Consider the following 12,315-nt stretch of genomic DNA (forward strand, 5'->3'; position numbering starts at 1 on the left):
AGGAGTGAGATTTGAATAAACAGAAATCAGAAGCCCCCTTTGACTTGTTTGCATCAGGCAGTCTGCACTGAAGGCAAAGCCATTTGCTGTTCACAGTCCTTCTGGAGTAAACCCCTAAATATGTTTAATTTGCTGTTAGAGAGATACTCCACAAACTAGCCCCTAACTAAAATAGGCACTGGGAAGAGGAAGGAATACAAGGTCAAGAACAAACACTGCTAATCTCTGAAAAGCACACATAGGCAGGGGGCAAGGTGAAGATGGAGTTTTACATTGGCTGGGGGAGAGGAAAAACAAACTGGTGACAGTTCAAGTCAATTTATAGCAGGAGAGAGAGGATGACAAGGTTCCTTCAAGCCCTCCCCCACTCTTCTCACTGAAAGGAAGAAATGCCCGAAATTTCAGCAGGTCTCTGGATGCAAGCTGACACAAGTGAAGAGGAGATGGAATTGTCTCAGCATAAACAACATGACTGGAAATCACCTGTGCCAGCTCCCCCGCCAGCTCTGCAACACGACACACACTTCACTGTGTTCCAATCGTCTGTCCTCCTTTCTCCTTCCCTCAAGGTTTACATGTCAATTTTGTCACACCCCTAGTTGCAGTTGATCTTGTTGCAGGGATGAATTATAGGTTGTTTTAAGAAAAAGGTATTCAAGCAAAGGTTAAAGGCTGTTTTAATCAAACAATGTTGAAAGAGTACCAGGAATTTGGCTGGTAGAAAACAGAAAGCACATTACTTAGGCTTAAAAACATACAGAAGCAAATATGCATTCAGGCAGAGAGTATATATACACTTTTTTTTTAAGATTAAGCAAGCAAATGCATGCACAGATATTAAATGACTCTCTATGCCCACTGAGCAAGATGTTATTTCATGAGTGATAGCACAAAATTAGAAACTTTTCTGCCTTGCATAGGACTGGATCTGGGCATTTTAAGGAGGAGTCCTCTGAAGGATTTTAGAACAAGAAAGCAACATACTAAGAAAAAGGCTAGGGCTACTCTGAAAAAAACCTCAGTGAGTACAAAGTATATTTAAAATAAAAATTAAAAAAAAGTTCTTTCATCCAAGCAGGTAGCCCTGAGACAGTATTTTATTTATTGGGAAATCTGTTTTTTCAGGATGTTAGTCCTGAAGCAACACCCAGCTGGCTCTCCCGAATCATCATTTTAAGTGAAGTAGAGCAATGAGTTCAGAGCCCAATCTTTTACACTGCTAACCTGCATCTCCAGTACTGGGCTTTTCATTCTGCACAGCAGAAAATAACAGAAGAAACCTGTTTAGCACAAGGCAGCAGAAAAGGGGTAACTTATATTACTGCTGGTGCTTCTACAGGCTGAAAAAAAATTAAATATCTCTGGAGATCTCAACTCAAAAGCTCCTGTGAATCCCTGGCACAACTACTGGGCCATTTAAAACAGAATTTCATTCTAAAAAGCCACACTTATCCCAAGTGGCTTACATTACATATTCACAAGGAAAATGACTACAAGTATTTAATAAACCCTGTTAAAAATTCTGGTTCCATGCAGTGCTGAAAGCAGTCCTACTATTAAAAACATCTACTAACAATCTTGCTAGATCTCTAGACTTTGCCTGCAATACCTAATTCAGATGAACTTGTCTTCCTGATAGCCACCTGCAAAAATGCTCCTGCCAGCTTTTCATCCCCCAGCCTGGCTGGCTCTGCCATGCTCTCTGCCTGAAAGCCACTCTGAATGACAGCAACTCCCTTTCCCAGCAGAGCTGAGGTAAAAGGGAACAGCCAGGAAGATCACTGCCATTACAACTAATTGTAACCAGAGCTGTCAGCACTTTGAGAATTACACACACACTGGGAATATCAGCTAACCTGAAGCTTCCTGTTCTGCTGAAAGGCAGCTCAGTGCTGGCAACCTCCAGGGAGTGACAAAAATAAATGATGTGCCAGGTGCTTCAGGATGACCCTGCTTGAGCAGGGAGGTTGGACCAGATGACACACTGTGGTGCTCTCAACCTCACCCATTCTGTGATTCAGTGATAAAGGAGCCACAGCCACAGGAAAGTAGACAAGCTGTTTAACTGCTGCTTTGCTATCAGATCTTTTAATACTTATGAAGACAGATATTGTGTGTTTTTCCCATCCTAGGACTATTTTCATATTCCTCTGCTAATATACTTAGTTTAGAACACTGTCAACCAGGCACAGGTCATAAAGACAGCTACTAACATTATGCCATTGTGGTCTAAGATGCATCCTTAGATGGTTCATGTAGAGAACTATCTGGCAGTATTACACTGCAGTAACACACTGCAGGACTTACACCTCTGTCACACATGCTGTGTCCACCCTTGCCTGGGAGGCTGGAGCTGTGAATCACTGTGCTCCCAACAGTGCTGAACTCTGAGCTGTGGCTGCTATGGCACAGATGATGTGTCTGGCATTTTGCTGCCCTTGTTGAGCGCAGACAGTTCCCACAGAGAACTGTGACAGACAAATCTTCAGTCATCTCAGCATAGCCAGGCCTGCCCAAAACCTAATTCTCCTTCTCATTTTCTGCCCCTTAAGCAAAAAAAGGGCTTGCCTAAAATTAAAAGAATTTGCTAGTACAGCTACATTGATAAACCTCTTTGGTAAACAGAAGTTTAAGGTGATACAGCTTATACTGAATCACTGAATGACACAAATGACAACAACAGACTCTCTCATTGATATAACTGAGTTTGCACTCATGATTTCATAGGCTCAGCTACATACACTAAGAGCAGGAGGGTGTTTGTCAAGCACCTAATTTAGTAATACTTCTAAAAGTACAGCAAGCCCAAAATATGTTAGCCAAATCCCATTTTTTTCAATCAATACAGCCATATGCACAGGCTCTATGTGGGTTAGATGCTACATCCCATCCTTTTACTGTATCAGTAAAAAGGAACTGCTGGGCAGGGATACCACCACTGATGGGCTTGGAATTTGTCAGGCTGTATGTTACAAATCTATACTAAGCATCTATCAGCAATGCTATGAGGACTGAGTTATCAGAAAAGAAGTTTTACTTCTGAAAAAAACAGCAAGTAAATGGCAAAAGAAGTCCACATCTTGCATTCTTTGCTATTGTTGGGACTGATGAAACAATTTGTCTAAATCAACCTAAAGCTTTGCATATGTAAAAATAGCAAAAAGAGCACGTCTGATCTACTTCTTCACTTCTGTCTGGGAGGTGCAATGAAAGTACAATGTGGTTTAAAAACCTGGAGGAGTGAAGGAGAGCTAGTGATTTCTTTGCTGTTCTAACTTTCTAATCCTAATCTAACAATGTATTAGACTCAAATCAGGTAGAACTTTTATTTCATTGAAGCTCATTTTTATTCCCCATACTCTTGTTATGGAGCCTTATATGCAGAAAAGCTTGAGCAGAAACATGAAGATTTCCCAGTGAGGAATGCTGCAGTGAGACCAACAGTCCAGCAAGCCCAAAATGCTCACAGGAGCTGTAATCAGTGCTGTGTGTAATCAGAGTTCCAAACGTCAGAGGAAGATTAAATCATTGATCTGTCTGTCAGTAGGGGAGACATCTTCCTAATCCCTTCAGTATAGTATGCCTAGTCTGAAATCTTATAATCCCTTTATTTTATGTACTGTAACTGTGGATATTCTCATTATGGATACTTAATCCTCTCAAAGATGATACATTTCTGGCCTCAGTGACACTATTGTGGCATTAAACTCCTCATATTCACTGTGTTTTGCAAAGAAGCATTTCCATTAAAGATTTTTATGCGTCCCTCATACTCACTGTGTGATCTGTGCCATATTATTGTGAGAACAGGGCTCTCCTGTTCATCCTTTCTCTGCACTGTTCTTCACATTATTTGTAGGTTCATCTACAGGTAGTCAGGAAAGTTGATCTGAAGTCAATAATGTTTTAACTAAATTTCAACAGATTAGTTTATCTATAATTTTAAAATGGATAAATTATACAACATTAAATCCCTGTACAGACATACACATTCAGAATGAAAATGGCCTTAATGCAATTTATGTCACTTTGTTTCCAAAGTAAATGGAGATAAACCAAATGAAAGCCACTTATATTTTGAATAACAGTATTTACACAGTGATTTAAAGTAATTCAACTCATCTTTTTAAATTCCCATATTTTGTCACTTCATTATTTTTCCCTGAGTATTCCTGTATAAACAAGTCTTCAAATTATCATCTTTTAAAATCATCCATCTTGCTCACAATTTCCATCCTTGACATCTAGTAATTTTTGCCCTTATGTGGATCTTTTCCATTTTACTGTATGTTTTAGATTGGTATAACCAGGATGAAATAATTGCCATGATGAAGACAGTTTCTACAGTAAACACCATCACAGAATCACAGAATGTGTAAGGCTGAAAGGGCCCACAGTGGGTCATCTGGACCAACCTTCCCTGCTCAAGCAGAGTTATCCCATAGCATGTGGCACAGAACTGTGTCCAGGTAGTTCCTGAATATCTCCAGAAAGGGAACCTCTGGGCAACAGGTTCCCATGCATGGTCACTGCACAGTCAAACTCTTCCTCATGTTCAGGTGGAACTTCCTGTGCATCACTACAATAATTTTTGTACACTTGTGTATCTTGCTACTTAACATAAAAAAGAGGCAAGACATTACTTAACTCTCTATGGATGAACCATCTGAATTTGGAAATCAGCACAATAGTGCCTTCTAGTCTTTTACTTCAACAGCTCCCATCAACATGTTATGTAGTGTAAGGAGCCAGAATTACTTTTCGTAAGAAATACAAGACTCTTGTCTGAGTCAAATGTTGGTTTGGACCGAAGTTAACAGTGTAAAAATTCAGTTTCAATAAAAGCAGGCCCATAATCACATCTGTAAAATCTAAATGGACACTTTTTAACTCCTGTTGCATGAACTCTGTCCATACATGCACAAAAGTATCAGTAATGTCCGCAGAGAAGAGAGCTCACATCTCTGACAGGTTTAGGATGAAAACATCCTGGACTGTAACAGCACATCATGGTCTACAAGGCTAATCCATTTTTCCAGTATACTATGTCTGCTAAGACCAGCAAATTCAAGAGTGAATACTTGCTTCCTACCAAGTGGAGATCTCCCTCTTGAAAGCTTTAATTGACTGGAATAACTCTGGATAAACTGCCTAACAGAGATGCAGAGGGGTATGGGTGATGCAGGGCAGATGACACGAGGTTGCAAAGACGAACACGTGCAGCCAATGAGGCAGAACAGGCAAGCTGTAGTGTTTGTGCCTGTTAAATCACACTTGGTACTTGTGCCTATTCAATCTGAACACACCTCATCAGTTATCTCATCTGCTGACACCAGGATTCTAAGAACATCTACCCCACAGGAATGCCCACAGATAGACTTCTGTAAACTTTAATGTAGCCCCTGGGGCCTTGGGCTGCAGCAAAACCTTCTAGAGTCCATGTATGCATTTGTGTGTACACACAAATAAAGACTGTCACTTGCTGTCTCTTTGGTTACTCACATCTGCCCTACAAGCAATTGTTAACAACACAAGTACTAGCAAAAACCACTGCATCACCAGAATTTGGGAAATTTCAAATATTAAGGCCACTTTTTTCCAATTTTTTTTTTTACTCTGCTTTTAACCTCACAGTAAAGTCTTCCCCACTAGAGCCCTATCCAAATGGATCCAAGTGACAACCATCCCCAGACCACCAGATAGCCCAAGTATATACTCTCCTAGACTCATAATATCTAGGCCCTGTTAAGCTTGGAAAGAGATTTATATTGGATTTTATTTCAGAATAGTATTATAAGCTGCTTCACCTACTGGCAAACAGGCATTTCAACCTTTTTGAACTAACAACAGACCCTCAAACCCCATTTTTGAAACTCAGCTGCTAGGTGGGAAACAACCATGTTTTCTAGGATCTTTAAAAGGAACTTGGCCAGGAAACAAATCAGAATTGAACTGGGACTAACCAGGGTAAAGGTTGCTTATATCTGCAGATTACCCCTCTCTGCTTTTCTAATTCACTCACTATGCCTTATCTTTCCATTAATCTTTAATAAACCTTTTAGTTAATTCCCCAAACACATGCAATCTACATGACAGCAGGAAACAGTGCAAAAGCAGTCCATGGATATGAGGAAATAGGCAGCAGAGGAATCAAAAGGAGGAAAACTTTCAGGATTAAAACTACCCAAACTGCAGGTCAATGGAAAATGATGAGCAACTGAGAGCAGCAGTAAGGGCAAAGCAGACAGGAGGGAGGGGCTGTGAAGGGTATTAGAATTTATCTGACCATTGGATTCATTCTCTCAATGGGGCCCTCCTCTCTTTTCCACTCTGGATCCACTTCGACAAAAACAGGTAATCCGATTTCAAACTTGGAGCCTCTGAAATGTGGAAAACCCTCTCCATGCTCACAACAAGGATACAGCTAGATTAAAAGGGAAATGTAATTTAACCCACCTCAGCAGAAATGGTAATCAAATTATATTGCCTCTAAATATGATAAGTTTGGGACTGGGCGCCTCAGGGGAAGAGAAGGTGTCTTGCAAACACAAACACAAAGAAACATGTTATGGGAAAGTGCTAAATCAATGCATGAATTATGACTAATACCCTCCTTCTCTCCCCCAGGGTGCTTGATAAGCTGCTGCTTGCTTCTAAAATATCTACTACCAATGTTAGGAACTGATTAAGCAGCTTACAAAGCACTAGGGGCTAATAGACAGGCCCACCAGGGAGACTGCAGCTCTGGAGTTAAGTAGCTCGCTTTTTCATGGCTTGATTATTAAAGATGAGATAGCAGAACATGCTGAAAAGATGTGGAAACAGTTTCAGACCTCAGGCAACTGGCCTTTTTATTTTATATATGGAATCATTTCTACCCTGTGATTCTACCAGCCAACAAAAGCCACGTTTCCTGTTGTTCTGTAGTCTCCAGCTCTGAGGGGCATCTGAACTACCTCAACTTTATGTGTCAACTGAACATCCAGAACTGACTATGCTACTCTTATCCTGCAGAAAAGGCACCACTAGAGAAGGGAAGCAGGTGAAAGAAGCTTAAAATACTGTTTTACACACCACTGGCAACAGCATTAGTGTGAACACAGAGGTGCCCAGGTCAGCCAGCACACCTCACCTCATTGCTTCCTCCACTGCGCATCTGAGCACTGCAGCACATTCACCTTAGATCCCCTATTTTCCCTTTTTCAGCTCTTTTTTCCAAATTCTTCTTGTTTAATCTGTTACATAATAAAATTCTGCTGTTCAGGTAAATGTACTTCAAGGTCCTTGCTTAGCTGAATCAGTAACAATGCAAAGACAAATTCTGCTGGCCCATGACCTCTTCCATGGTCACATCTGTCATGGTAACACTGCATGGCTCAGCTCTGCATAGAAGGCTGGCTGAGGTTAGGGGGGAACTGGGGTGGGGGTTAGGCTCCGCTCCGCTCCTCTCTCCTCCTCATGGCAATGCTCAGCAGATTTGCAAATAATCATGTTGAATTAGGGACTTCATAAACTTCTAAATTCCTGAACAACTACTCTTTCAAGCAAAGAAAGAAATACTACTTGGCACCTATGGGCTGAGACTGATGAGAATTTATTGAGCAGATGAAAAATTTGTCGTAGCAAAGTTCTCTTTACAGACTACAGTTTTCTTTCACAGTCTCTTTCCATCCCTATTTGAACACTGATACTCTAGGCTTTCATCCCTAATCAACACCACTGTTAACCCTTTTTTATACTAAGCTACAAACCACAGACACAACTTGGAAGTGCAGGTATTTATGCTATGAACAGCTACAAGGGAAATGTGTAATTAGGTCTGAAGATGAGAACAGGCTCCATGTGTAACAGGTAGAATAAAGCAAAGACACTCACCTGCTGAAGGTCTGCCAGAGAATAAAGATGGATTTGTTGAAGAAGATACTCTCTGGGAAAGATCCTGAAAAGAGACAAATGGGTATGTGTCACACCTTTTTGATTGGGAAACTCCTAAGCTTCCTCTCCCCACCAAAATAACGGCAGGACAGTGATGTTAGAGAGAAAGAAACTAGAATTATATCACCCTCTAAGCACCAGCTATTTTTACAGTTTTCTGCATGGGCACCATAGTCTCACAACAAGAATAATTTCTGTGCCAGTGTCACTCTCATGTTGTCAGGTCATATACTGAGACATTAACAGCCACTGAAAGCTCTTTCTGACCACAAACAATGATTCTTTAAACAATTAATGCAACAATAAAAATAAACAATGCAAACTACACATCAGAAGTATTTCTTATGGTCTCAGACAAGATTCCTGGTCTGCTACAAAGCTGTAACACTTAGTTTCACATATGATTTACGGTTTTGTAACGGAAATAACTATACTGGGGAAAAAGGCCATGCAGATACTGTTCTTCCAACATCAAGCTGACTGATATCAATTCCCCTTTCCATACAGAAATGTATGTATTGGTATAGAGTCTATAATGACTCACTTAAGAAAGCAGTATTTACCTTACATAAGCCAATGTTTCAGGCAAGACCATTGCTTGTGTACTGACAGCCCTGATAAGTAAGGCTAAATTACAGGAAACTGAACAGAGAAGAGATGCCCTAATTAGACTGATTGGCAGTAAAATGAAAAACTGGGTTAATATAAAATCACAGAGAAAAAAGGACGTTGGAATGTTAAGTGGATATTAACTAAAAACATTTATGAAAATGTATGTATCTGCTATAAAGATGTCAGGAACAGAAAAAGAACATCTATCTTTGCGTCCACACACAGAGAAACAACAATCTGACCAGCTTTCCTTTCCATCCACACAGAACAAATAGACCACCACACTCAGGTCTCCTGGGGAGGGGAGATTACTTTTGCAAAAAAAAAAGCAACCAAGTATCCTAAGAAGTGAAACTATTTCCCACTATATGTTCTCTTTCAGAGTAGAAATTGTAAATCCAGTTCCTAAATCTCCATCACATTGTTTTAAGGCAATACAGAAATGAGACTCTTCATATTACTAAATACATGAACATAGCTCTGGCAAAGACTGGTTTGTAATGGTAGAACTGAATGGCAGTGAACAGAGAGACCACTCCATATGTTCAAAAATATCCCAAAGATAGTGAAAGGCCGATATGAACTCACATGATATCTTGATATGAGACTATTGAGAAAGCACACAGTAGCTCAAAGAAGAGATTTTAGAAGCTGCAACAACATCACTACAGATCAAGAGAATAAGACTACCAAATGCAATCTCTCCATAGAACACGGGTTCTAATAAATAATGAAAATACCTCTGTTTCTGGTATTCCCTTAGCTGTCTTAAACAACAGCCTTAATACTGATAGTTTTCAAAGCTGTATGTACTGAAGGGACTAGGACCTCCCACTGCTGCTAAGGTGGGCAGTACAAATAATTCATAATTTTTTTGTACTTTTGAAAAAAATTTAAGATTTATTGGGGTAGGAGCAGAAGAGTTTTGCAACCACGGCACTGACAACTGCAGACCACCCTTATGGCACTTTTCTGGAGCTGGACTGCGCCATTGCTCCTTCTCACTCACCAAGCATATCCACTCTACCCACCCAATTCTCAGCTGCAATCTCACAAGGGCATTGCCACTTTTCCCTCTCAGCTCTGTAGGTTATACTACAGCTGCTTTTTCAGGGGACTGTGTTGCAGTGGCTCTGCCGCATCACACCTTCAGAATACATTTGGCACAACGTCAAAGACCACAGGAAAACAGTCAAAATCCAGACATCAGACAACATATGAGACTGGAATTGCTCATTTGCACTTAGCAGACTTCTTAAAAGATAAGGAGTCAACTCTGAACAGCATTTTGAAGCATTAGTATTTTTTCAGCTCAGACAGAATTTATTTCATTAAAATTTACTCATCATTCTCCCCTGCTCATAACAGGCAGGCACTAAACAGCTTTGCCAGAAACTGCATTATCTGCTGATGCCCTTACAGCACTGCTAAGGAAAACAATTAGCTAATAAAACATTTCTTTTTCAGGAAATAGCCTGAATAGCCCATAATGCAAAAACTGTAAATGACTAGTATTGATGACTAATATCACACTCCCCTGCCTTCAAGGATGGCATTTTATTTCCTTATATCCTGCAAGTTCTAACTCCTAGTAAAAAGTGTGCAGGTGAAAAGCAAACTCATGATCAACCAAATTCCTTTGTCAGGCGAGTCTCAGCCAGCACAGGCCCTGGTGACAAATCTTATCCCTATACCTGTCCTCTTTCTTAAAACATGCTAATTTGCAGCAACAGCTCTGCAGAGCTGGTATCCAACGCACCTCCTCCCTCCAAATCTACTTCCAGGAAAAAAAGTAGGAACTGCCCTCCCAGTTTTATGCAAAACACATATATACATATATATATATATACACACACACCCCCCCACACCCACACATATACTCAGCAGTCAAGTGAGAGGAGTGATTATTTCCTTTGCTACAGAAACAGACACTGAGGCATAAAAACCCCCTCAGTAAGTCTGGTCCAGCTTCAGATGCACAGTCCTTCTATTGACTTGAACAATTAAAATTGGTTCTCTGTGGTAGGCCACAGACGAGCAGCTGGGCAGCCAAAGCTCACAAATACAACACATTTACAGAAGTCATGAAGTAACCAGGCCAGCCCCTGCATGATTCCCAGTAAATGAAGAGGTGCAAAACACTCCTTCAACATTTGCTCACACCACCAAAGATGGAAACCATACATTCTCATGGCTGTGAAACCATGAAGTTGCCTAGAAGGAGGCAGCTCAGCCCCCACTCATATAAATGAAGTGCTTTCACCACATCTGTGGTGAGCTGAGCAACTGCTTCAAAAACAGGTCTTGCTGTGCTGCATGTCTGCAATTAAGTTCTTCTCCAGAAAATTTCTATTAGTCCTGTTTGGAAAGAAAAACCCAAAGCTCAACAGCTACCTGAATGTAACTGGTGAAACCACCTCCCAGAAATGCATCTGTTCATTGCCAGTTTTTGTCAGCCTCTAGTGGGTGGGGAACAAGAGTATAACAGGCACCAAAATACCAAACCCAAACACATTTTCAAAAGAACTCATAAAACGCAAGCAAATCAGTTGGGGCAGGAAATCCACACAGACGCAGTCCTCCAGTGAGCAAGAAAATGACTGATGGCCAGTTTCCAACTGCTTGCCTGCACAGGTTCTCTGAGCCTAATGAGGTCATGGCTGATATAAAGTACTTTTCAGTAGGAGGCACACAGGACTAATTCAGAGCCTCTTGCCTCCCAGCACGGATGCCTCCTCCCATGTAGCCAGTAGGAAAGTAGTGTCTATACTATCTCTGTCCCTCTGTCACCTACAACTGAAATTGTTCAAAGGAAACCAAAGCCAGTAGAGAACAGCAGGCAACATGGGACTCACACAAACACCACACCATGGCATTAGCATCCAGACAAAGTACTACAAGGCATCCAGATCAACCTAAAATCACACTCATGTCCAAAAATCTCACAGAGACCCAGAGCAGGCTAAGATAATGACACTTAGGAACACTTCAGTAGAAAATATGTGTTTAGTTTCTGCACAAGGTTGCATCAGGAGCTTTGAGCATGCTTAGATTAATACAAGGCCTTGATACAAAAATATTTTGTGCCTGAATATTACTTTTCCCTTAATATAAAGGTCTTTTATAAACACTAAAGGGGAAATATCTGATAAGTCATTTGAAAGCAAAATAAAATGTCAGTTTTGTAAATCTTTTGATTGATGTGGTACAACTAACTAGATTTTTTTTTAATTGGTCAATTAAGAGCATTCAATAAACAGTGGCCTTTCAGTCAAATCTTAACACAGAAAAGAAACTGGAGTGAACCAGACAGAGTCAAACACAAGACGTTAAGACTCATCACAATAAAAACTCAAACCTCTGCAGCTTCAGAATGTGACCTGTGACCCTTGAGAGCCAAATGGTATCAAGGGTACGTCCCACTAAAAGAACCTCCTAAGCTTTCCCAGCTTGGAAACTCCCGGACCAGTTTCACCACTGATGAGTCACAGCACTGCTGTGCTGTAAACCCTGGCTACCAGTCAGGGTTTAACCTGCAATGGACAAACCAAGTTCAATGCTAACCAGCCTCTAGCTTTGCCAGTTACTGTGAACAATGAAATCCAAAGTCCTATTGGTTAAAGGTCTCTAAATCGCTTTATTGTTTTGTCCTAGATATAAACACAATCAATGCAAGCAGAAAAGAAACACATCATCTAGGACTTTTGATCCAACTAAAAGAAAGAAGTGAGCATTCTCAGTTTCTGGTTATTATTCTTTTTTGCTTGA

The 12,315-nt window shown here is 40.6% G+C and overlaps 1 protein-coding gene across 3 annotated transcripts in view; it reads right to left on the bottom strand.

Annotated features, from left to right (window-relative positions):
* PLEKHM3 (pleckstrin homology domain containing M3) overlaps positions 1-12,315 on the bottom strand; it is a 90,991-nt gene that overhangs the window by 38,435 nt on the left and 40,241 nt on the right. For all 3 annotated transcript variants that reach the window (XR_005955572.1, XM_041473003.1, XM_041473002.1), the window contains one exon: positions 7,876-7,939. Coding sequence is in view for 2 of the 3 variants with exons in the window: in XM_041473003.1 (XP_041328937.1) it covers positions 7,876-7,939 (64 nt within the window). In the remaining variant the exon portion in view is untranslated. The remainder of the gene's footprint in view (positions 1-7,875; positions 7,940-12,315) is intronic.

The sequence above is a fragment of the Pyrgilauda ruficollis genome, unplaced genomic scaffold (genome assembly GCF_017590135.1).
Source record: "Pyrgilauda ruficollis isolate IOZ18807 unplaced genomic scaffold, ASM1759013v1 scaffold3, whole genome shotgun sequence".
Classification (NCBI taxonomy): domain Eukaryota; kingdom Metazoa; phylum Chordata; class Aves; order Passeriformes; family Passeridae; genus Pyrgilauda; species Pyrgilauda ruficollis.